Consider the following 25,546-nt stretch of genomic DNA (forward strand, 5'->3'; position numbering starts at 1 on the left):
AGTAGTGATACTCTCCTGACATGTATTACCAACAGCTAGATGTGGCCGTGAATTGCAAGCTAGCCAAGAAGTCCGTTCAAGTTTGCTTTACAAAACCTCTGACTGCAGTTTATTCTCCTCAAAGTGCGTGCGAGATCTGCCCACGTTTTTGGATACTGAATGTGTAGGTAGGTTTCAGTAACTTCCACAAGCAATTAACTCTTCCTCTTTCTTGCAGAGAAAGTATGTCAAGTGTGTGGGGTAGATTGGCACTTTGCATATTCTGGTGCCCTTCTGGGAGCTGAAGAATAAAGGTTGTTCGTTTGTTTGTTTTCTTTCTAAATGGGAAGCAATTAGCACCGTGGAAAAGGAGACAGCTCTGCAGCATTTGTAACCCAGCAAGTCATTGGGAAGCTATTGCACGTTTCTTTCAGCTTCTCCCTTTAGGAAGGAGGCTCCTACAGCACAAAGCACTCGGCTGGTGTTGGTTCCTTGTAGCCTGTTGTAACTTGGACTGGAACCTAATCACAGGAGAAGGATTTCTTTTTTAAAGTTGAAATCTGGTGAAAATAGATTCTGGAATTGCAAGCAGATTCTTGATGTAGCATCTGACTTGTTGCACTATGTGAGGCAGCATTCCTTGTTCCTGTCCTTTCCTGGCAAGAATATCAACTGTGAGAGAACAAAGACAAGTCATGAACTCCCAAGGGCGGCTGAAGTCAACTGTGGCCTCACAACAAACACAGCCTCTAAGTCCCCCAGCTCCCTGTCCAGCCTGTTTTAGGGGCAGCTTTATGAATCCTACCTGCAGTTCAGCTGTAATATAAATACACATGGGCAAGCTAGGCAAGAACTGCTTAATTTAAGGAATTTGTTTGGACACCCATCTTCTAAATTTCTTCTGACTCCCTGCTGCTGCCGCCACAAGACTCTTTATCCTATCCGTGTGCAATTCCACTTCCTAATTTGTCAAATGACTACTCCAGCAGTGAAAAGGAACCCTCAAAGGCTCTGTACAATGAAAATTATTTATTGCTATCAGTTGAAAATTAGCCCAACCATGGATATGTTGGGGGGGATAAAATTTAATTCTTTGCTCATTGTTGAAACGTCGGGCAGCACTAAACAGGGAGATGTCAAAAATCATCAGGAAAACAATATCTTATGGACGGCACTGTAGTTCCAAAGTCGCTGTCTGCTCCCCACCCTGCGTGGTGAATTCCACAGTTTACTAGCTGCCTGTTGGTGTTCCTGTTTCACTGATCTTTGCAATTGGCCATGGATTTGTGTGCAAAATTCAGTGATGTGATTAGCTCAGTGCATTTTTACTCTACCTTTGCTTTGCAGCACCCAGCTACCTCAGCTGTGGAGGCAAAACTGTGGAACTCTTTTGTGATCTGGATGAAAGAACTGCTCCCATGTAAAAATACTCCTGGAACTGTTTTATTTTCCTTGTACTTTGATACAGTTCCAGCAATCTCACTGATACTTGTTCTGCTACTACAGCTACACGGGCAAAAACCCCACAATGTCTGGAGGAGGAAGAGAGGATTTTGTAAGGAGAAAGAGCTGGGTGTATGGCTGGGCTGGGAACACTTGAATGGGATACTAGTCCTCATCTGACCTGGAGATAGAGCTGTGCTCTGGCACTGATTACTTATCACCTTGGACAGGGCAGTGCAGAACTGCTCTAGCAGGACGCTCAAGGCCTTTATCAGGTGACTGCAGACTGCTTTGCTCTGTCCTACTTGCCGTCTTTAAATGCAAAACACCCACGAGTCACTAAGGCAGAAAAGGCAAACCTGTGGTACCTCCACCGTGTTTGGAAGCTGCTGCTCTAAACTAAAGAGCTGCTGCTCTTCCACTTTCCTGTTTTTCTTCATCTGCTTAATCTGCATCTGTAGAAAGCTGGACAAGGCTTTTACAATCCAATCCAGGATCATTACATCTCAGTGAACCAATTCACATCTATGGTTGATATATCTATTACCTGTCAGTATTTTATTTCATAGCAGCAGAGGCTGTTAGTTGGAAGGATGCATTGCCAGATTTATGTATTAAAGACACATGCAGAAGTGTTTACTTGAGAAAATTATTGTTGCTCTCCCCCTCACTTTTTTTGGTTTGTTGTTTCTTGTTTTTGTTTTAAGGGCTTTGACTTCTAACATTTGACCTAGAATTATCCTCTTCTAAAGCTGGTATTCCAGGGAATGAGGTATGATGAGCCAGACTCTTGGGTGGAGTTTAACGCTGTGGCAAGTGTTTGGACTGACTGAATATAAGTAATTGGAAATGCAGGATATTTGGACACTCTTCATTTCTAGGGTTTAGTAAAGCTTCTTAGCACACTGGGCTTTAAATAGAAAAGAAGTTGAAAGAGCTCCTCTCAGACTGGAGTTTCTCCAGCCCCTATCTACTCTAAGGGTCTGGGCCAGGATACTGGATTCCTGAAATCTCCTGTTGGAAGGGTGGCCGTATTTGACTCTGTGCTCTGATGTGCTGTCAGTGCTGGCACCGCCCGGCTTTTGTGGTGCACGGTGCAGGGCTGCTGCACGAGTGAGCTACAGGCCACGAATGCACGTTGGCTGTAGCCACCTGTATTTGCACTTAACATTCATTGTGCTGGTGCAGCACAGCTCTCCTCCTGATGTACGTCCTGGCCTTCCCCAAATGAGAGCAGCTCATGTCAGTGCTGAAAAGAAGCTATTTATCACCTGAAAATGCACACGTTTTGAGCATTTCAATGCACGTGTAAGTGCTAAATATAGTTTTCTTATGAAATGGACAATATGTGCATTGGTCAGATATAACTTAGTCCACTTCTATTTATGAGGTCTCATAAAATACTGTTAGTTGTTTGAAATATTGTCTAATTATTTGGGAAAGTTTATGGATCCTTACGGTAAAAGACATACCTGAAAGTCAGAATTGAGAACTCAGGGTGAAGGTAATCTCTAGTTTGATTTTTAAATCAACAAACAGTCCTCCTCTGTATTGCTGTCCTTTTTGTAAGGCATATATTTTTTTTTCTCCAAAGCAATACCTACAATTATTTGTCTGGATGCCTGTTAAGGGTCATAATATGAGTCAGTCATTAGGGATTGATTGATTTTTTTGTAGTTTAGAGACCAAAAAATGGTGACTATTTGGGATCATTTCTGGTTACTGAATTTACTGACAGTGGCACCCACTCAACGCTCTTTGCTTTACAATGTCTGATGGCTTGGACGGAATCTCCAACCACTGTCCTGGTTCCTGCAGGTTGCCATGTAGAAGTGGGGTATGTGAAGGTTCTTGTGCCTTTTCCCAGAGATATATCTACCAGCTGCACTTGGAATCTCTCAGTTCTAGATGGTTAGAAGAACAAGATTCAGAAATTGAAAACTTTGGCTCTACATGGTAGGGCAAAATAAAGGTCAAAAAGGCTGAGAACAGATATCCCCTCTGCCCGCTTGTCCTTGCAGGAGCACTGTTCACTCCTTGCTCTCTGCCCACCAATTTTTCATGGCTATCTGAATGATAATAAACTCTAATTAATCCCCTCTAAGATGTTAAAGAAAAAGCCTGAATTTCTCTCTTCCCCAGGGCCTGGATGTTTTTCCCTGCTCCTTGCAGAAGTGCCCCAGTCACCACCCATCTGCTGTAGGCTGCTGTCTCTCTTCTGAAGATGCTCCCCTGCCTCTGAAGGAGTTCCAGCCTGTCACAGGTAATCTTTTCCCTGGAAAAATTTTCAGGAATCTGGTTAGCAAGCAGGAAAAGTAATGCCAAACAATAATGAACTGGTGTGAGACCTCCCTGAAGAAACTCTCACCCCAGCAGAAAGATGTGTTATAATTTATGCCCAAAGCATTTCTTTCTGTGTGCAGTGGAGAGTCGTGTGTGATCTATTCCTCTCCACACTTTCTCTGTCCCTCTTAGCACTGTTTCTGGTGCGTGGGGCCTCTCTTACAGTTGCTGAATGCAATGCAAAAATACAAATCTGACAATTCCACATCATCCTTGTGTGGCCGCTGCTCTGTGTCTCAGTCTTTCACCCTCTCAGCCCACTCAGTTTGAACCCGCTGAGGGAAACTCAGTGATAGCACCTGAACACAGAAAAGCTTCAGCCACTGAGGTAATCTGCTAGAAAGCAAAATGTGTACAAATACTTTCGTTTTGAAAATGTTTGGAAACAAAGAAACTCTTGGAAGCTGAAGTCCTCATTTTGATGTAGCTTAGGGGGGAAAAAGTGGAAAAATTAATGCTAAAGGAAATGGAAGGAAAGTTGGTTTACTGGGTGCAGGGCAGTGGTTTCAGAGAGTTCAGTTCTCAGAGGACCAGATCCAGGTACATCAGCACAAAGCTCTGCTCAAACTAAATAATCCCCACTGACAAACTGTGTAAAAATATGTCTGGTTTTTCTAGGGGAGCTACGGCTTAGTGTCTTAGTTCATTGGCGTATTTATTGGTAGCAAAGTCATCCCTGCATGGTCCTGAGTTGTGTTCTGAGTAACAACATGAGCATAAGGATGATGTATTTCATAGCATACAAAACAAATTTAAATTTGTGACTTTGGGGTTTGATTTTTTAAATGTATTGGACTTGTTAATTCACTGAGTTTATAACTACCTTGAACCAGTTGGATTGGAAGAACCAACTAGCTTGTATTTTTTGTGAAATGACTGCCAACAAAACATATTTGTTTATTCATCTTGTGTATTTTTTAATGAGTGGATGATTGTGACATGTCTTAGAAAAGTCAAATAAGAAAGAGTTTTTGTTCATGTGATATATAGTGCTTACGAAAGCTGAGAGCTTTAGCACATTGCAGGTTACGATTTTTAATTTATAATGCATGATCTATACATTATAAAGTGGATATGCAATGAGCAGAAGCAATATTACAGTTTTATTCACACTTCATCAGTCTGTTTCCTCTACCTCTGTCTCTATTTGAAAGATCACCTCAAAATAAGTAAGAGAAGCCTTTTGGTCACGTTCACTGAAGCACTGCTTAAGGAGCATCCCTTCCTACTGGGAATGAGACTAATTTTATCCAGGTATCTGCCTGGATGTCAGACTATTCTTTACTTGGAGGGCACTTGAGCTGAGGATTTTACAGACTGTGTGAAAGCAACGGCCCCGTCCTTAGGAGCAAAGCTCTGACTGGAGACAGAAGTCAGTGCATGAGAGGAGAAGCGTGTGTGTGTGCACGTGTGGGGCAGGAAAGAGCAGGGAGAGGAAGGGTCAGGGTTACAATAATAATGATGTTCAGGTTCATTTGGGTGCACTTCCTGAGTTCACTACCTCTCTATTTAAATGTAACACTGCCCCATTTTCTCCTGACCAGCCTGTCCTTTAGCCCAGTGACTTATGTAATAAATGTGAAGCAAGGGAAGAGGAGATGTGATTAGTGAGGATTAGCATCTGTGAAGCTGGAGGAAGAATCTGCCTTTGTGTCCTCTGGGAACAGTTCCCACTCAGCCCGGTCAGCTCGGGACACAGCAGGCTGCGGGGGCCAGCCTCTGATATCGGAGGGATCAGAGGTCTGGCTCGTGGGTCCTTCCAAGGGACCGTGGCGATAAAGGCAGATGGCGGAGGAAAGGGGGCAGGCTCAGAGTTGGGTTAAATCAAGAAAGTTTATTGGTCCTCCGAACGGGGGGGGGGACCTCAACCCCCAGGGGGTGCCCAACTCAGCGCACCTGCCGATCTCGTGCAGGGGATTTTATGGGGGGGGGAGACAAGGGGGGGGAGTACAGAACAACCAAGCAGGGAAGGGAAGGGTGTGGCAAACAGAACGAGGGACACATAAGGGAACCAACTGTAACAGGGGAAGGGAGGGACTTCTTTCCCAGGACCAGTCACCTGGCCCCCTGGCTAGAACTTTCCAGAAGCCTGGGAGGGGTGCCAGAGTGACAGACAGGGTCCTGGGAGGAGACAAGACTGACATATAGGGTGATTTTAATAAAACAAGGGGGGCGCCAACTGGGGTACACCAAACTTAAGGAACATAGAGGGGAGACCTGGACTGAACTAAAGCAAACACACTCCCACAAGAAACAGCTTCTTTCTGGCAACCTGAGATTTGAGACAGAGCCGGGAGGCAATGCAGGACTGCAATAGGTTGCCTTTATTGACTGAGAGGAGGAGTGATACCAAGGGGCATTTGAAGCCAAATAGACAGTGGTGATATTGGGGATGCAGGGCATAATTTTAAATGCGAGCTGCTACATATAAATAAATAAATACATACATACATGCATACATACATGCATACATACATACATACATATACACCCCCCCCCCCCCCATATATGTATATATGTTTGTGGTTTGGGGTTTTTTTCTGTGCAAAATTAAAAAAAGATGGGCAGGCCGGAGCTTCAGAATGGTGTTAAGTTCAGTCCCTTTGAAGCACCTTTTCAGCCATCTATAATGCATTAGGTTTAACACTGAAAAAAGTCAAGAAACTGAGCCCATTATTTATATTACAGTAATTCAAGCTCATGTTTGTAAAAACCTGGCTAGGGGGCATAAAGGAGAAGGCTGGAGGAAAGCTCAAATGAGAGCTCAGCCAAGCTGCATTCTAGGACTGCACCTCCTCGTTGTGATAGATAACCTGACTGCTGCATAGATGGAATTTAAAGTTGCTTGGAACTTCCTTTTCTAATAAATTGATTTCAGATTGAAATTTTGTCAGCTCACAGTAGCTCCTTCTAGTGCCACACAGTCATTGCATACAACACTGAAGGGCTTTTCTCTTAGCCTTTGGGTGTTACGTTAATGATCGAGGGAAGAACAAAGGGAATAATTGTGACGACTGCTTAGAAAAGCCACCACCAGCCACCACTCCAAACTCAGAGGGTAACAGCTTATTGGTCTTGCCAGCAATTGAGATACTTTGTAGTTGGCTTCTGAAATGCCTGAAACTTCTATTGCTCTGTTGAAAAAAAATGTGAACTAGGCAAAATTATACCTTTTGTATTCCATCTCCGCCCCCTCATTGTGCAAACCATAAATTTTAAGTTCTGCAAATGTGTTCAGTTCTCCCCTGCCAACAGCATGAGGGAAACAACCTCTTGTACAAAGGTATTGACCAAACGCTTAATGCCTTTTGCAAAATATTCCACTCTTTGCTGAAATTGTTGATCCTTGTTGGACTTCTACCAATTATTTTATCTTTTCTCCTTTTTCTTTTAAAATTTCTCCTCCGCTGACAATTTCTGCAACCCTCAAAGAAGGTTCTCCCACATTCAGACAATCATAATTATTTTCCTTAAGTCAGCAGCAACACAGCATGACTTCTTCAGAATCAAGAGTAAAATTATGCTGTATGAGAAAAGAAAGAGCACTGAGACTTCATAATGGAGATAGTTCTGGATCTGGTGATTACCTGGATTCTCCAGCCAGCCTCTTGGTGATAGGCTTATCTCATCTGATTTTCAAAGGTTGTCTCAGTTTCCAAGTAGACTGCAAGGAGGGTCTGTGCTCATTGAGCATGCTCCTAAATAAGCTTGTGCTTTATTTCTTGTAGCTCACATGCCTTATTTATTTCATATCATTCAGGTGTTGCTCTGAAAACAGCTCCAGCAGTTTCCTTGGGAGGTTTTCCAGCTCCCTCATTGGCATGGTGTTTCTATTCCTGTTCTAGTCTCCCTGTGAGAAAATATGATGATGTGATCTCTTCTGGAGGAAGGAGATGTGATGGTTTTGGTGCTCAAAGTGTCTGGCTGAAGGAGCCTGAGGAGTTGCCTGTACACTGATTTCTCCCAGAACTTAGTGTTTTATAGCACCTCAGCCCAGGTCCTCTTCATCCCTGTTGCAGATAATAACCAAGTGCTCCAGCAAATCAGACCTCACCATACGAACACTTTAAAATAATCCTATCTGGGGAATCTTAATTTAAATGGTAGCCCAACATCGTATGCCAGCTTTATTGGTCAAATATATGTCAAAATTCCAAATATGTTTATTTTCTCTCTTTGTTTTTCTACTATTTAAAGTGTCACATAGTAGCAATCACTTAATGATCACTCATGCCATGAGTGACCCTCGCAAGAGAGATAAACCACACAGGAGGCATAAAAGCTTTTATATCTGAATATTTCAGTCTTCCAATCACTTCTGTCCTAAGACTCTCTTGCAGAAATTTATGCAGAGGTGCCCAGATGGTGTGTTAAGGCTGTTTTGTTTTGCAAATTTAACTGTAAGATGTCCTTACCCTTTGACATTTCGGCCGTTTCCAAGAGCACATCTTTAGTCCTTGTATCTGATTTATGGTTGTGACTGCAGTTGCAGGCTCTGAGCAGAGCTCGCCCTCGCAAGGCGTTGCACGACATCCCGCAGGATGTGTGTGTATTCGGGCTGTTTGAATTAAGGCACAGCAGTTGTTCATACCTCTGGGCAGCACACAGTGGAAACAGCTCAGAACTATGTGGGATGAACAGCTCTGTTCCCTCCTGGCCAGAAAGAAAGCATCCTGGGGACGGAGCGTGCCCTTGCCGGTGGGTGGCTGGCCACGTGTCAGCTTCAGCACACGTTTCAGAGGATGGGTGGTTTAATGAAGGCCGGGCTCCTATACTTGTGTTATCGCAAAAGTGTGTTGTTTTATTTCTAGGGTCTTTAAGGCATCACCAACATTCCCAGCCTGTGCCTGGGAGCGTTGTCCAAATGGTCCTGGAACTCCGGCAGCCTCAGGGCCGTGCCCACTCCCTGGGAAGCCTGTTCAGTACCCAGCACCCTCTGGGGGAAGAACCTTTTCCTGATAGCCAACCTAAACCCCCCTGACGCAGCTCCAGCCATTCCTTGGAGTCCTCTCACTTGAGAATAGAGAGGATTAAAAAGCCCTTCCCACCCTCACAAATCACCAAATGGCTAAGATTGGAAGGGACCACTTGAAGTCTTCTCGTCCAAACTCCCCACTCAAACAGGGTCTTCTTAGAGACCATTAGGCAGATTTATGTCTAGTTGGATTTTGAGTATCACCAAAGAAGGAGTCTCCACAATCTCTCTCAGAACTGGTTTCAGTGCTGAGTCACTCTCACGGTAATGAAGTTCTTGCCTGTGTTTAGGTGGAAATTCCTTTGTTTTTGTTTCTGCCCATTGCTTCTCATCCCATTACTCAGCACCACCAAGAAGAGCCCAGCTCCATCTTCCTGACACCCACCCTTCAAACACTTCTGTCCATTGATGAGGTCCCCTCTTGGCCTTCTCTCCTCCAGACCAAACAGGCCCAGCTCCCTCAGCCTCTCCTCACCGGAGAGATGCTCCAGTCCCCTGATCATCTCTGTAGTCCTCAGTTAGGCCTGTCCCAAGAGCTCCAGGTTTCTCTTGAACTGAGGAACCCAGCACTGAACACAGAGCTCCAGATGTGCCTCACCAGGGCTGTTCCTCCCTTGGAAGTTGGCAAAGCTCTTCCTAAGGTAGCCACTGGCCTTCTTGCCCACAAAGACACATTGCTGACTCTTGGACAACTCTTTGGCCACCAGCACCCCCAGGTCCTTCTCTGCAGAGCTACTTCCCAGCAGGTCAGCCCTGAGCCTGGACTGGTGCTGGTTCTTTCAGGTTCTTTCAATTGGTTTGGATGGATTGACTGCAGGAGGTTGGGGAAAGAGCACAGGCTCTGTGGGCATTCCTGAGGACTTGGCAAAGGCCTGCGGGGCAGGATGGAGAGCAGGGATCCTCTCCCTCCATCTCCCCAGACAGGATCTGTGGGCCACGGGAGACAACACTCTGTTATGAGGAAGGCAAGTGGGTAGGACTTGGATACATTTACTACATCACATTGTACCTACACACTCTCTTCAAAGGCAACAGAACAAAGAGGGTCTTGAGCACCTGCAGAGAACATTTCAGCACAGAGTTGTTTCAGAGTCACGGATCACAAAAGCTGAGAGGCCCAGAAAAGCTGACTTTAGTCGCAGGATGGATTGTGGAGGTGCATCCCATAACTAAAGTTAGCTTCTCTGGGCCTCTACCCAGATAGGGACTGTCCCTCCCCATCCCCTCTGAGGAGCTGAGCAGGACAAGCTCTCAGCGTGGTTGGCCTGTAGAGCAGCTTTTGCCTTCAGTGAGATGAAAAGTCTGCTTGGCAATGACCCTGCTCCTTGGTTCTTCTCCAGGTCAGCTGTGAGGAGCTGAAGCTAATGTTTTCAGAACCCCTTCCTCTTCCGTAAAGCTTCTTCTGGAGTTTGAATTTCTTCCAAAGCTTCTTCTGGAGTTTGAATTATTTGAGAGAGATGCTGGAATACCTTCTCCATCCAGGATTCCAGGGCCCTTGCAATTTCCTCCTCTTTGTTTCCTGTGAGGAAAGAAAGATGTCACTGGGTCACTGATGATTCCTCCTTGAGGGGGACACCAGCTTGTTGGAAAGGATTAAAGTTTGGTAAGAAAGTTTCAGAGGTATGTAGGTTTGGCAGAAAGATCTCTGAATGCAGAAACTGAGGATGAGACAGAAATGAAAGCAAGTTTTGATATAGAGTAAAAGATGTTTTGCTGAACCAGTGATCACTGAATAACTGAGAATGCAAAGGTTGGAGATGAGTTGGAAGGAGATTTTTAGGAAGAGGACAAAGGTATGTGACTACAAACAAAGACATGTTTTTCACCAAGTAAGTGAGTCCCAAGAAGAGCGTAAGTAAATAGAAAACATGTCTTTACCAAAAAGAGAGATATGGCAGGCAAACAAGAAAGGTCGATGTAGCAAGAAGAGAGGTCTGAGAATTTTCCACTCTAAGCTTAAATTGTAACTTACTTACTCTTGTGATTGGATAATAATGACTATAATATGGTCATGGTAGTAGTTATGATAGGCTATAGGCAAATGTCAAGGTGTTGTGGATGGGGCTTATTGGTTGTTATGTATCAAGATACCCAGCAAAGAAAAGTATAAAATGCTTTGTAACTTGAACAGCAAGCGGCTTCAGGTATGCCTACAGCTGGAGCTGGCAGCTGTAGGGCTGGCTCTGGATACCCACTCCCCGAGCTGCTGTAACTTTGTCTATGCAATAAACAGCTTGCAAGAGAGCCGCCTGAAGTCCAGACATCCTTCCTGAGCCTTTCTCCTATACCAGCTATCTGACACAAGGATGTCCAAAGGCTCTGATTTAACATCCCTGACAGAGGGTCTCTTCTCAGGCCCCTCCCTGTCCCCTTTGAACAGCTGAACAGGATGAGCTCTCAGCGTGGTTGGGCCGCAGAGCAGCTTTTGCCTTCAGAGAGATGAAAGTCTGCTTGGGAATGGCCCTGCTCACCGTGTATCTTCTCCAGGTCTGCTCTGAGGAGCTGAAGATCAAGCTTTGTGGACTCCAGCCATTCATGTACATTTTCTTCCAGAGCTTGAATGCTTTGGGAGAGATGATGGAATTCCTTCATCAACCTGGATTCCGGGCCCTTGCAATTTCCTTCTCCTTCTTTCCTGTGAAGAAAGAACGATGTCTCTGGGTAACTGATGATTCCTCCTTGAGGGAGACACCAGCTATCTGACACAAGGATGTCCAAAGGCTCTGATTTAACATCCCTGGCAGACGGTCTCTTCTCAGGGCGCTCCTGTGGGTTTGGTTTTTATCCTTCCTCATTCCCCCTTAGAAAGCCTCACCTCCCAGGAATTCCATTTGGCCATGGAGGTACAATCTGGACATGGTTTTCCCTTTGCCTTCTGACTTTGAGCAGGGAGGGAACAAGAAATCAGAGCAAACTTTCATCCCTTTTCAACCTCTCATTTGTGCTTTCTGTAGCTCAATAAACAGGGCTCCAGCTTTGAAAAGTAGGCCACAGGCTTAATTCTAAGCCCACAATGGCTTGAGCCAGCAGGAATTCCAGGCCTTTCCCTGGACTGCTCTGGGCTGCTCCTTGCCATGGTTTTGCTCACTGCAGCTGGAGCAAGAACAGGACCCACGGTCAGGGAAGGCCGATCGCTCCTCAGCTTTCCCTGCCCTGGGGGCAAGAGGCTGTTCCCAATGCACTTTGTGTCCTGCCTGAGGCAGGCCCAGGGGCACCATCTGGGGACAGCCAGGCCCACACTGGAGTCTGTGCCCCAGCTGACTCCTTCTCCTTCCCAGCACCAGCTCCTGGCAAGCAGAGCTGCTCTCCACAGGCCCTGCGCTCACAGACACGTCCAGGCTCTGCTCACGGAAGATCCTCTCCCCGCTGATCATCAATAGGGACACAAGGCTGATCTCACATGTGCCCCAGTGTGGGACCAGCAATGGGGCAGCAGGAGAAGGGCAGTGGGGAAAGGGAGAGAGATGGCGACAGGACTTCCTGGGGAGAACCTTAACAAGTATCAAGCAATGAGAGAACTCCCAGCACACACCTTCTGCAAAGATGAGGGAGACGAGAGGGACTTTGGCCCCCTGCACGTGCAGAGAACACTTCAGCATGGAGGTGTTTCAGTGCCATGGATCACAAAGCTGTTCCCCACATAAGGACTGCCCCTCCCTGTCCCCTTCGAACAGCTGAACAGGATGAGCTCTCAGCGTGGTTGGGCTGTAGAGCAGCTTTTGCCTTCAGTGAGATGAAAGTCTGCTTGGGAATGGCCCTGCTCACCTGGTATCTTCTCCAGGTCTGCTCTGAGGAGCTCAAGATTAAGCTTCGTGGACTCCGGCCATTCATGTACATTTTCTTCCAGTGTGTGAATGCTTTGGCAGAGATTCCTGAGGTTCTTCTGCAACTTGCATTCCAGGGCCCTTGCGATTTCCTCCTTTTCCTTTCCTGTGAAGAAAGAACGATGTCACTGGGTCACTGATGATTCCTCCTTGAGGGGGACACCAGTTCTCTGACACAAGGATGTCCAAAGGCTCTGATTTAACATTCCCTGACAGAGGGTCTCTTCTCAGGCCCCTCCCTGTCCCCTTTGAACAGCTGAACAGGATGAGCTCTCAGCGTGGTTGGGCTGTAGAGCAGCCAGAGAGATGGAAGTCTGTTTGGCAATAGCCCTGCTCACCTTTTATCTTCTCCAGGTCTGCTCTGAGGAGCTGAAGATCATAAAGTTTGAATTTTTGTAATTTTTTGAATACTCTATTTATAGGTTCCATTTGTTTCATGAGGTAAAGGAGGTTCTCATTCAGCTTGGAGTCCAGGACCTTTGTGGTCTTCTTCCTCTTTCTCCCTCCTGTAGAAAAAGAGAAACTGGCACTGCTCGTTTTAAGGGGAGACCACCCATCCTGCCTGAGGACAATCAAATCCTTTGTTTTAAAGTCCCTTCTTGAGGGTCTCTTCTTGGGTCTTCCCACAGGCTGGGTTTTTATTTCCTCTCCTCCAGGCTGTCCTGGTCTGTGCTGGGAAAACCCCACTGCGGGGGCAGCTCTGTCCCCTGGGAGCCTGGGGCTCTGGGCATCTGCATGGGGGTAGGGAATAAACAAAGGAAGGCTGGAGGCCCTTGGAAGTGGGGATTTATGGACAGGTGGGATTGTTTATCTGGCTGTGCAGGGCCCTCATGCACAACAGGCCTCTGGATCTCCTTCTTGCTTGGCAGGGTTTCGTTTCCAGGTAGTCTGGGCAAGGACTGGCACTTACCTGCACAGAAAGGCTTCTGCCTTTTGCCCCTGGAGGAAAGCCCAGGATGAAATTCCTCCTTCAGGTCCAAGAAAAGAAAGGAAATCCCAGAAGGGATGTGCTACGGCTTTGAAATCGTTACCAACTGCCAGGAGCACCCTCTGCTAGAGCAGGACGTGTCTGTCATCCAAGGGGGATGTCCCTCTGGCCAAATTCATCCCACCCCGAAGGCCGGGCCTGCAGCTGTGATCTGGGAGGGGTTCTGCAGGCAACGTGCTCGGGAGAGACCCCCACTGGCCTCCCTTCTCTCAGGGATAACACATCGCATCCCAAGGGTTCCCAAGGATGAGAACAGACAAGAGAAATGGGATCCAGCACACTTACTTAATCTTTTGCGTATCCATTCTCCAGCTCTAGAAATAATTTGGAATGCACCCAGTATGACACCTGGACATCAGGTTCATATGAAAATAAAATGAAAAAGAAAAAAGGAACATTCAACAAGGACCTTTTCCTAAGGAACTCCAGGACTGCACTGAGCAGTTCTGGGGCAGAGCACATCCTGCAGCTGGCCCAGGAGCCATGAGGTCCTGTGGACCAGGAGCCCCAGAGCAGTGCTGGGGGGTTTCTGACCCTTGGGGCCCACTGAGGCTCTCCTGGGCCAGGAAGCTGCCTCAGCTGCCACAGCATTCGGGCACCACACAGGTGCCTCGGCACAGTCCCACCAGAGCACAGCCACCCACGAGAGGGTGAGACTGTCCTGCCTCACACTCCAGGAGTGGAGAGGGACCCCCAGCTCCCTTCAGTGACCCTCGGCACATTCATTTCAGCCTGACTCCTCAAAGCCTTGCTCAGCAACACCCCCTGCTAGGGTAGGATGTGTCTGTGGTCAAAGAAGGTCACCACTCTGACCAAATTCCTCAGTTCATCCCAAGCCAAGGCCAGGCCTTCTGCTGTGCTCTGGAAGGCATTCTGCAGGTAATGTGCTTGGGGGAGAGACCTCCACTGGCCTCACTCCTCTCAGGGATGACACATTGCATCCCAAAGGTTCCCAAGGATGGCCACAGACAAAAAGAATGGGATCCAGCACACTTACCTATGGATCCGGGTATTTTCCTTACTTCTCGCCATTAGGTTCACATGAAAAGAAGAAGAAAAATGAAAAAAGGGAAACTTTGCTGTGGTATTTCCCCAAGGATTTCAAGAATGCATTAAAGAGCTTTTTTGGAACACACACGTCCCTTATACTACTCAAACCTCTGATCTACACAGGGTTTTTTTAATTACCTATTTTCCCTGCCATCACTGTCTAACAGAAGAAATGCAGCTCTTACCCAATGCTCCTGCCATGTCCTCAGTTCCTGCCTCCTGCGTCCTCTTCTCAAGGTTCACTCTGCAATGCAAGGGAAAAGGGGAGCAAAATTTCTGTGGTGGGCACAGGACTACAGAAGAGAAGGCAATAATAAAATGTTCTGTTGTAGTCCCAGCTGGTCCCAAACCCATCTTGGCTGCACTGGAGCTCCCTGAGAATTCTCAGAGCCACACACATCGTCTTCGTTGGTCAGAATAAAGACCTTCTGCCTTTGCAGAGTGCAGAACCAGGTGTTCAACCCCAGCTATGATTTTCTGCAGAGGAAAGGGACCATTGTCCATTCCTTCAGACTCAGATCCTGGAGGTTATCCTGACCAGCTATGAAGAAATCGATGGAGAAAGGACAGGGGTGACCTTGGCTGGCTGCCAGATGCCCACCAAGCTGCTCACTCCCCCTCCTCAACTGGACAGGAGGAAAAACTACAACTGAAATGCTCACATAAAGCCTGGGACATCCCTCACCTGTTGCCATCATGGGCAAACCAGATTCCGTTTGGGGACGATTGCTTTGCTTTCCTGGCAATTCCCAACAGAGCGGCAAGGCGAGTAACAAAGACAAAACTGAAACCACCTCACTCCCACCCTCCCCTCCTCCTGGTTGTGAACACCCAGTGAACACACAGGTGCAGGTGGTTTGGGGACAGCTGCAGTGCCAGGTGCAGGTCGAGCTCCACGTGGCAGCCTGAGACAAGAGCCCATGAACTGCCAACAAAGCACAACAAAGGGCCCCAAGAGCACTGGCACAGCTGGCGGAGGGACACTGAGAGACACGGCAGGAGCCAAGGGCTCAGGAGAAAGCCAGACTTGAGCCTTGGGCCCTCAAACTGTGAGGGAATAAAACTGAGGGGTTCCTTTGTTGGGGAAACAGCTCAGGCTGTTTCTGTGTTACTGTGCCAGGAAGAAATGGCTTTATGGAAGGAGACATCTGAGACTCTGCCATGGGAAACCTGGGCTGCAACTGGGGAGGACACAGCGGCTGAGTGTGGGATTGAGGACTGTGGGGAGTCCAGCAAGGCCCGTTGGGGCACTGGAGCCGTCGCTGCAAAGGGACTCTGGTCCCAGCACTGAAAGTCTCTGGTGGTGGGAATGTGATGGCCAGAGAGCCGCGGGAATGGTCAGACTGGGGAGTTCCCTTAACATCCTCTTCTGCACAACTGGCTGCAGAAAGCATGGCCTCGCTGGCCCTTCCAACAAAAGCACCTGTCCCTTCTGACCAGATCCCAGAACCACAGAACCACCGGGTTGGAAGAGACCTTCAAGATCACCAAGTCCAACCCATTCACCGAGTCCAACCCATCAGAGCAGCAATGACGAGGTGAAGGCAGAAGGCACAAATGGGGATTGATCAGAAACAAGGAAAGGTCTACTCAGGGCACAGCTCACTGCTGTGCTCTGCCCTCCCTCTCTTTCTTGCACTCCATTTCCCTGTGCTGTCTGCTCCTTGTGACTTTTTGTTTTCTTTGCCAAGGGCCATGTTCCAGAGAAGGAGGAGGAGGACCCTGTCAAACGGAGTCAATTAAGAAACTCCTTGCCAAAAGCAACAATCTTGCACGTCAAGAAAGCTTTCCTGGTGTTCAAGAGGAGTTGAAACCTGGCTGAGAAAGAAAGCTCCACTGAGGACTAGAAATAGAGAAATGCCAGCAGGGACCCATCAGAAGTCACAGCCCCAGGGCCTGTCGGTGTCCCTCGGGTCTAACCCCAGCATTGAACCCTGCTCTGTTTCTTCAGACTGCTTTTCCTAATCTGCTCTAGTCAGAAAGGAGGGAAAGAATGTAAGTGGCATCAACCACTCAGTATTTGAGGGTTATTGCTCCTGAAAGCAGAGCAATAGAGTGACGGCTTCCTAAACAGTCACAATGAACAGATGATGTGCACGTGGTGCTGCCATGAACAGGCCTCTGCTATTGATAAGTGATGAACGCAGACATTTAGCTCAGATCACCACTCATGGAAAGATGGTTGTGCTTCCAGGAATGGGTCACCCCACTTCTCACAGTCAGAAAGAAATTGTTCTCTTGTCTCTCCTTGTCTCTCTCTCATATTCAGAAGGAGCCCTGAACACTGGTTTAGACAGGAAACTTATTTTATGTGGTGCCAGATCTGCAATCCTGAGCCAAAGCTGAAGCTTTGAGGGGAAAAAGAAAAGGAAGGGGGGAAAGACAAGAGAGGGGAGGAGAAGGAAAAGTTAAAGGAAGTGGGGGAAGGGGGGAGAAAGAAAAAGTACAGCCGGGGGAAAAAAAAAAAGAAGAAATTCTCTCTTCTGCATTCTCAGTGAGGTCTCTGCTGGCCAGACACCAACGGACTGTGAGCGGGAAGGGACAACAGACTTTGCACGGGAATTCTATGAAATATTAACTTTGTGGTCTCCCTCCAACCCTTCTTGACCAGTCCCCCACCCTCCGCAGCAACGCTGGGCCTTGATGAGGCAAAGACACTGAAAGCCCTGGGGGCTCTGGAGGGCAGTGTTGGAAATAACAGAACTTTTGAAAGTTTTTACTTTGGTTCTCTTATCAGGCTTGGTTTGCCCTTGCCCTGGGGAAAGGAATTTTAGGTTTTTTTCGGGGGACATTGCACCACTCCTCACAGGATGAGCTTAATATCTCAACAGACTGGGAGTAGCCCAGAAGATGCACAAAAAATAACAACTATCAACGCCCATCGACAGACATCAACCCCAGATGTTGCCCCCTGGCATGGTTGGAGGTGCTTGGTCCGGAAAAGACCAATAAGGCAATCAAGGAGTGAGGGGCTGAATTAGCATTAGAGGCAAAGGAATCCGTGGCCAATAAGAAACCAACTATTAGAAAAATTGTGTCATTTGGGACCAATGAACGGGAACTGCTTTGAGATTTTTGCTGTACAAATCTGCAGAAAGTCTGGTAAAAGGCATGTGTGTGTGGAATATTTTCCATGGCACATCCGAGCCAGAATAAAGTAATGCCTGATTCTCCATCACTTCAAATACAGTGTTTGAGGGTTTTTATTTTCCTCCCAAATTTCTGGTGACAGCAGCAGGGCTCCTTCAAGGCTCAGCAGAGCCCAGTGAAGGCCCCAGGGTGGTTCAGGGAGTGTCTTTTTCCCATTCAATTCTCTCTGGCAGAACTGGACACAGCATTTGAGGGGCCCCAGCAGTGCCCAACCCAGGGAATGGTCACGGCCCGTGAAGCCTTGTGAGGAGGGGGGGGTCATTGCTGTGTATTGCCAATCACAATTCCATTGGCCTTGCCCAGAGGGGCGACTGCAGGTGCAGATTGCTCTGCTGCAGATGTTTCTGTTTGGGCAGAGTCACGCTTTCATTGCTGGTTTTGTTGTTGCAGACACTGATATTCTTAGGGAAATCCCACCAGCACCTGAAGGACAGCTGGAGGACTCCCACCCCAGTGACCCACCAGTGCAGAGGTTCCTGACTGCCACAGCCCCGCTGTTGCTGGGCAGGTGTGGTGTAAATGTGCTGGGCACAGGGGTTAAACCCTTCCCCAGGCTCTGCTCCTGCTCACACAGCCCAGGGCTGTGCTGTTGGCTTTCTGTGTTGCTGGCTCATGTGCTCCACCTCCCATGTGCTGCCTTTTCCCCCTGGAGCTCGCTCAGTTCAGCCAAGAACCTCAAGAGAGGAGTGCTTTACTCACGGCTTCTTGGAGAGACCATTCCTGCCCTTGGAACAGGCTGCCCTGTAGGGCCTATCAGATTTCCTGAGCTCCTTCACCCTTCGGAGGTGCTGCCCCTGCCGCCACCTGGTTCAACACCCCGAGTTCATCCTCTGGATCCCCAGCTCTGTGCTCTGCTGCTGGCCTTAGTCCCTGCCCTTTGGTGCCTGGGACCCCACTATGTCCCGGCTGTGACAGCCCAGGCTGGCACTGATGAGCGCATCCCTGACCAGCTCTTCCTTGTGGGCCACCACCAGGTCCCCGTGAGCATCCCCCCTTTTCACCCACCAGGCAGCTCTGCTGAGCCGTCACTCCAGGATCCCCCACGCTGTTGGAGCCCTGCTGCTTGGCCTGCCCGTGAATGCCAGGCCAGTTACCATTCCCCAGGGGAACTTGCTCACTGGCCTGGACACTTCTCCAGGTTGCTCTCAGGCCTCTTCTGCCAACTTTCCCTGGTCAAGCAGTTTCTGAACTGCCAAGACACTGTCCCCCTTTCTGAGCCCTTCACTGCTCACTCTAAGTCAGTCAACCTTTGCCCATCCTGTGGAGGATCTCCTCCGTGTCTTCAAGCTGCTCTTCACACCTCCCGTCCTCATCCTCCCTGCCACTCCCTCCGGCAGAGCCTCTCCCCTTCCCCTGCGTTCCACCCACGTTCAAGCACAGCCTTCCAAACCATTTAGGGATGGTTTTGACTCCGAAAAAAATTACGTAGAGAGCTTCTGAGCTCAAAGCCAGCAATTTCAGGTTCTTAGAAACTCCCATTCAGAACCTACTGGGCTCAAAATCAGTGATGCAGGGAGCTTATGGGGTCCCAAACAATGATTTAGAGAGACTTTGAGCTCAGAAACAGCCCAGACTTCAGGAAGCTTTGGGGTTTAGAAAGGCCAATTAAGGGAGCATTTGGCTCAAAACCACTGATTTGGGAAGCTTTTGGCCTCAGAAAGTCCTCTCTAGCCAGCTTTTGATTCAAAATTCCAATTTAGGGAGCTCTTGGGCTCAGAAACACATGTTTAGGGAACTGCAGTGCTCAGAAAAAGCCATGTCGGGAGCTTTGGAGGTCACAAAGAGCCACCTGGGGAGCCCCAGGGCTCAGAAACACCCATTTCATGAGCTTTGGGGCTCAGAAAAAATCAATGTCCAGAGACTTTGGACTCAAAAGCAGCTATTGAGGATCCCTTGGGGTTCAGCAACACCATTTCAAGGAGCTTTTGGCCTCAAAAAACAGCCACTTAGGGAACTTCACAGCTGAGAATGGAAAAGTTTTGAGAGTATTTGGGCTCAGGAACACCCACGTCGGGAGCTTTTGGGACCTGAAACAGCAATTCAGAATGCATTTGGGTTCAGAAACACTGATTTAGGGAGCACTGGGGCTCTAAAACACCAATTTAGGGAATCTTGGGCTTAAGAAACCCTGATTTAGGGCGTTTGAGGTTGAGAAAAAATGATGTCGGGAGTTTTGGCGGCCATAGAGAGTGAATTGGGGATATTTTCAGCTCAAAAAGCGATTTAGAGAGCTTTAGGGCTCCAGAAAACCAATTAAAGCAGATTTGGGGCTCAGTAGCCCCCATTTAGGAGCTTTTGGGCTCAGAAACGTGAATTTCAGGCGCAGAAGGAGCAACCCGTGGGGAAAGGCAGGAGCGAGGGTCTGGCGCTGGGGCAGCCTGGAACAAGGCTGGGAAGAAGCAGCTCCGCAGCAGGGGCAGCAGCACCGCGGGGCTCCTCACGGTCTGGCTCTTTCCGTCATCCCGGTTATGTCCATTTCCCACCCCCACGGGCTCCTCCCCCAGCACCTCGTTTCTTGTTTTTACACCGACTTCCCGTAAATCCCTGGAAAACTGAAACCGAAACCGGGGAGGTCCAGTCACGAAGCGGCTCCTCGGGGCAGCCCCGCTGGAGCGGGGAAAGGGCACGGCCGGCGGCCCCTGCCCGGTCCTGGGGGCCTCCCAGGGGCACCAGGAATGGCACTGGGAGCACTGGGAGCACTGGCAGTGAACCCCATGGGCTGATGGCCAACAGGGCACATGGCTTGCATTACGGGGGTCGGAGCTCTGCAACACTGATCTCGGGAACTTCATGGCTCAGAAACCCCTATTTCGGCAGCTTTGGGGCCAGAACAGTCACTTCGGGAGTTTTGCAGCCGAGAATAAGCAATTCTGGGGGCTTTGGGGCCCCAGAACACCGATTTCAGGCTTTGGGCTCAGAAAAAAAACCACTTAGGGAGCTCCGAGTCTCAGAAACATTAATTAAGCAAGGGTCAGGGAGAGAGATTTGGGGATATTCTTGCCTCAAAACCGGCAATTTGAAGATCTCGTGGGTTCCGAAAGACCAATTTAAGCAGATTTTGAACTCCGTCACACCCATTTAGGAAGCTTTGGCGCTCCAAACCAGAGATTTAGGATCTCATGGGCTCAGAAACATTAATTTTGAGAGCAGAAGCAGCAGCGCGGGGGAAGGGTGGGAGCGAGGGGCTGGCGCTTACCTGGGACAAGGCTGCGAACGAGCGGCTCTGCGGCGGGGCCGGGAGCAGCGCGGCTCAGCCCGGTTATATCCCTGCCTGTGCCCCCACCCCCTCCCTGCACACGGGCTGCACCTCCCCACACTGTCCGACCCTCTCCCCTCACTTCTTGTTTTTACGGCAAGTGCTGGGAAACCGCTGAAAAAGCGAAAGCAGCGGTGCTCCAGGAACGGAGCGCCTCCCCCGAGACAGGAAACGAGCCCGGGGCTCCCGCGGGAGAGTGAGGAAGGGGCACGGCCGGGAGCCCCTGCCTGGTCCTGGCGGCTTCCCAGGGCACCAGGAATGGCACTGGGAAGGAATTGGAGCACTGCGGGGAGCCGGGATGAAAAATGACATAAAGAATAGAACTTTTCAGTTCCCCTGAAGTTGCTGAATAGAGTTTAAAGACTCACTAGCAGAAAAAATAAAAGAATATAAAAATATTTACACAGGATGATAAACGTGTGTGGAGCCAGTGGAGAAGCAGATAAAAGGATTACAGGGGGCTTTTCTTTATTTAACCACGTCCACCACAGTAAAGTTAAACAATAAAAGACCTTGGGTGCATAATTCTAGAATAAAAAGGTGCCAGCTCCATGGACAGTGGAATTATTGTTCCTAACCAGAATAAGACTGAGGAAAAAGAATGAATAACTGTCACTAACGTACTGCTTATGTTTGTAAGTTGTATCTTGAGAGTCAACCAGAATCTTTGTTTGCCAAAGACACCTCTAGAGTGTCACCAAAGGATTAGTCATGAAAGTTCTAATGAAAATAGAAATACCCAAGTAGCCAAAATAGTCAGTGTAATAATTGCTGGGTATGTTCTCAACTAAAGTTGGGAGGAATGGGATTCCCTTGGAGGGCCCACCCTACGGGGTGGCAGAACTCTGTCAATGGGCTCTGACTCGTAACGGAGTCAGTGCAGGGACAGTTAAAGAGAACTGTGAGCAAAGGAATGCAATTATCAGTTTTACAGGATTCACTACCATTTCCCTTCAGGAGTAACCAAACCCTGCAATAGTTAAAGGCCACAATGGGAAAGGATTTCTGTGCTTTACCATCAATGTCAGTAGAACTTGGGGTGCTGGAGCTGGTCAGTGTCAATGTTACACCGCTCCCAGCTGCAGGGCCTCTGTGAAACTCCTCTGGCCCAATGGCACCGGGGACACAACAGGAGCACAGGGAGGAGCCCTGGATCCATCAGCAACCCAACAGTGGGAAATCAGAAATCAGACCTTTGGTACTGGGAGTGGGACCTGCTGGGTGTGCAGAGACAATGCCCATAAATGGCAACCTAAAGGATGGTTTGGGTCCTGTTGCCAGGCAATATTGATGCCTCCCTTTAGGGTACTTCAGCAACAACCACGAGGAAGAGTTGGGGCCCAGAGAACATTTCCCACCCAAAGAGTGCCTTGGATTTCAGAAAGCCAAAGATTCTGGTTCACCCTGTGCCCCATGTGCGCTGCCTCGTCCTGCGGAGTTCACATTAACGAGCTGAACTGCTTATTAGAAGAAGCAGCAAATGATACTGTTAAAATATCCAACAGCACATCCTGTCAGCTCCAGCAAACACGAATGGGGGCTCTGCAGACCCGCATGGCCTTGGATTATCTGCTTGTTGGCCAAGGAGGAGCCTGGGCTATTCTAGGACAGGAATGCTGTACTTCTGTCAGGGATGGGTTTGAAGTCCAACAGTCAGGAATCACCTCAATGGAAAGAGCAGTGGAAGAGTGGCAGAAAGAAGAAAATTCTTCTTGCAGGGATTGGCTTTGGGGCTGCCAAACTGGAGGCTGCTGCGAAATGCATTTGTGGCAGTCACTGTCATCACTGCAGTGTGAGCACTTGGTGTGTTATGATTCCATGTCAGAGCTGTTGTGACACTTTGTGCTGGGAAATGGAGCACTGAGACTTGTCTAAAAAGAGACACGGTCTCAAGAAAAAAGGGGGATTTGATAAATAACAGAGAATAGCAACTAATTAGTCATGTTTTAAAAGGAATGTGAATTGTAGCTCTGAGTGATGAACTTGAACTCCACTTAATTGGAGAACAAGAGGCGATGTCTTTATGCCTAATAGCTAAATCTCAGACTCTGTAATTGAAAGAATTATTTGAACTTGTAATTCATCTCTAGGTCAAAGGAGCAATTGAAGTTCCAAGGCCTGAACACCAGGCCCTAAGTGAGGCCTGAACAACAGGCCCTGACCGGAAGCTGACCTCTTGATGAACCTTCCAGTCAAAACTTTTATTTGTATCCGCTCATTGTCTTGGTTTGAAAGACAGGTGTCTGCTAGGGAAGGCAGAAGCCTCCCTTGGAATGGCAGATGTAACCCCTTTCCCTCTGAGTTATAATTTTGAAATCAAGGGCTTTTAGGCAAAGATGTGGGAAAATAGGAATAACAGTTCTTTACTATTCTGTATATAACCAGTCAAACAAACAACAATAACTGTGGCAGTAACAGCAAACAATCACAAACCCAGTCCCAGCCTTCTCAGCTGCCAGGCCCTTTCCCCTCGGGTGCAGTTCCGCTCGCAGCCGGCAGGGGCGCTGGCGGCTCCTGGTGAGCAGGGCAGGTGCGATGGTTCCCCCGCGGCTGCAGGGGGCGCTCCGGAGCGAGCTCGGGGAGCACGCAGCTGCTCTGGTGCCCTGGGATCCCGGGGAAGGATGGAACAAAGGCTTCACAAACCGCTGGGCAGCCGATCCCAGTGTCCGGCCGGACTCTCAGGAACAGCAGGCTGGAGTGGCAGGCTGGAGTGGCAGGGACGAGCACAAATCCCAGAGGACAGATGAGATGTATCCAAACGAGGAACCCCCCTGGAGGTCGGGCAGGCAGGGTGAGCACGGCTACAGCGCAGCGAAGGCTCGAAACAGCAGCGGGGCAGGGCGGCCAGAGCCCAGCCTCCAGCAGGGCAGGGAAAGCAGCTTTGGGATCCCGGCGTTGTTTCCAGCAGAAAGAAAAACGGCCGAAAAAAGAACCAGCAGCTCCTTTCTCTGCAGCTTCTCTCTGCAGACCCTGAAAGCGAACTGACCCCACACCCAGGTGAAACAAAAGAGTAGCCAGGTCTTTTGTCTTCTCTGAAGCACCCAGCGATTTGTATCTTAGTAACAGAATGGGGGAAAATTCCTTTAACAGAAAAAACAACTAGATCTCTTAAAACCCCAACACTCATAAATAAAATCTTATTAGCGATATGTCCATGTGTCTGTTCATGGGTGAAATGTGGATTGACCTCTCTGAATTTAGAAGCCAGACAAGGCCCCATTTGGCTTTGTTTGGGGCTGTATGGTCAAAGTCAACTCCCTTGGCTCCTCCTTGAGCCCTGGCCAGGCTTAGGAGGAAGCCAAGAGGAGGATGAAAGCAGATGTTCCCGCACTAGAAGTGCTGTCAGTTTGTTTCTCCAGCACTGTCAAAGCTGGGCCCTCTCCCAGCGGGGTTGGAGCCTCAGCTGTGGCTGGAGGCAGCTGCAGGAATTCCCAGTGTCCGGGAGTGGCTCTCCAGTCCTTGGCTGGGACAGCTTCCCCCAGCTGATGGGTGGCTCTGGGTGATGGTAAAGTCTGAGGGTCACTGGGGCTGGATCTTGGTTAATCACTGCAGGCAATCTTTGGCACTGATGACTGGGGGCATTGCTGAGCTGTTCCTGCTGTGATTCTTTGCTAATGATTATGTGCTTTGCTGAGCTTATGCTTTTGTAATTCTTTGCAGATTTGCATTTTATAAATTGCACGATACCTTCAGTAGGGTCTGTGTCTTTGGTGCTGACCCTGCCCACTGGCAAAACAGGGCCCCATCCTGCCTGAGTGTTACCTGGGAAGACAAAAACCCTCACTCCAAATGTCCCCCCCTTCCTCCTTGTTCCCCCCACTTTATACACTGGCCATGATGTCCTGTGGTCTGGGATATCCCTGGGGTCAGTTGGGGTCACCTGTCCTGGCTGTGACCCCTGCCAAGCTCCCCCTCACCCCCAGCCCCTCCCCAGCGTGGCCGGACGAGGGGCAGGAAAGGCCTTGGCTCTGTGCAAGCTCAGCAAGAACAAAACCATCTCCGTGTGAGCAACGCTGTGCTCAGCACAGAGCCAAACACAGCCCCAGAGAAAGGCCTGGCAAGGAAATTCCCTCTGCCCCAGCCCACAGCAGCACCCCATGGCCATCCACCATCACCACGGCTCCACGGGTTCCTTTCCATGCCCCCGGCCCTGGCCATGGGACCTTGGGCTGGTGGCCACGGCAGCCGACTGTGGCCCAGGGGTCAGTGCCCGTGTCCATGGCAGCAGTGCCCGGCCACGGGCCCTGAGTGCAGGTGACCGTGCCAATCCCCATGGCAGCGGGGCCAAGCGTTGGTGTCCGTGGCACCAAAGTGAGGAACGGGTCCCTGTGGCCGCTGCCGTGGCATCAGCGAGTGTCAGTGCAATTGTAGCTGGCACCAGTCCCGGCACCGCTCTGTCCTGAGGGCTGCCATGGCAGCCGAGGGCAGCCACAGGTCTGCGGGCAAGTGGCCACGGACCCTGAGTGCAGCAATGGGTCCTGGGGGGGTTTCCAAGGGAACTGGAACTGATGAGGGTTGCCATGGCATCCAACCCCCTG

At 49.1% G+C, this 25,546-nt stretch overlaps 1 protein-coding gene and 1 long non-coding RNA gene across 4 annotated transcripts; one reads left to right on the plus strand and one right to left on the minus strand.

The window, feature by feature from the left end:
• The first annotated feature begins 1,269 nt into the window (after window positions 1-1,269).
• On the plus strand, window positions 1,270-10,159 carry LOC138100366 (uncharacterized). Its single transcript, XR_011146812.1, has 4 exons — window positions 1,270-1,971; window positions 2,130-3,259; window positions 3,565-3,685; window positions 10,081-10,159. It is a non-coding gene; the product is annotated as an uncharacterized lncRNA (long non-coding RNA).
• Window positions 6,265-21,103, minus strand: LOC138100365 (uncharacterized). 3 transcript variants are annotated; one of them, XR_011146811.1, is made up of 7 exons: window positions 20,949-21,103; window positions 14,550-14,846; window positions 13,838-13,900; window positions 12,903-13,070; window positions 12,506-12,670; window positions 11,212-11,375; window positions 6,265-10,259 (listed from the first exon to the last, which is right to left on the minus strand). XR_011146811.1 is itself a non-coding variant. In XM_068998187.1 (6 exons), the coding sequence occupies exons 1-6, from the start codon at window positions 14,954-14,956 to the stop codon at window positions 11,332-11,334; spliced, it is 633 nt and encodes a 210-aa protein (XP_068854288.1). In that variant the 5' UTR covers window positions 14,957-17,951; the 3' UTR covers window positions 11,211-11,331. The 3 variants fall into 3 exon arrangements, 1 of the variants encoding a protein (XP_068854288.1); XR_011146810.1 differs by lacking the exon at window positions 20,949-21,103 and having other exon boundaries at window positions 14,550-14,573; window positions 14,788-17,951; XM_068998187.1 differs by lacking the exons at window positions 6,265-10,259; window positions 20,949-21,103 and having other exon boundaries at window positions 11,211-11,375; window positions 14,550-14,573; window positions 14,788-17,951.
• Window positions 21,104-25,546: the final 4,443 nt, after the last annotated feature.

Source organism: Aphelocoma coerulescens, chromosome 31 (genome assembly GCF_041296385.1).
Source record: "Aphelocoma coerulescens isolate FSJ_1873_10779 chromosome 31, UR_Acoe_1.0, whole genome shotgun sequence".
Lineage (NCBI taxonomy): Eukaryota > Metazoa > Chordata > Aves > Passeriformes > Corvidae > Aphelocoma > Aphelocoma coerulescens.

Coding starts and splice junctions, on each gene's coding strand:
- LOC138100365 (XM_068998187.1), bottom strand. CDS start 14,956: ATGGGTTTGGGACCAGCTGGGACTACAACAGAACATTTTATTATTGCC. Junction 14,574..14,787: donor GGACATGGCAGGAGCATTGG/GTAAGAGCTGCA, acceptor AATGGCGAGAAG/TAAGGAAAATACCCGGATCC. Junction 13,071..13,837: donor ATGGATACGCAAAAGATTAA/GTAAGTGTGCTG, acceptor CTTTTTCTACAG/GAGGGAGAAAGAGGAAGAAG.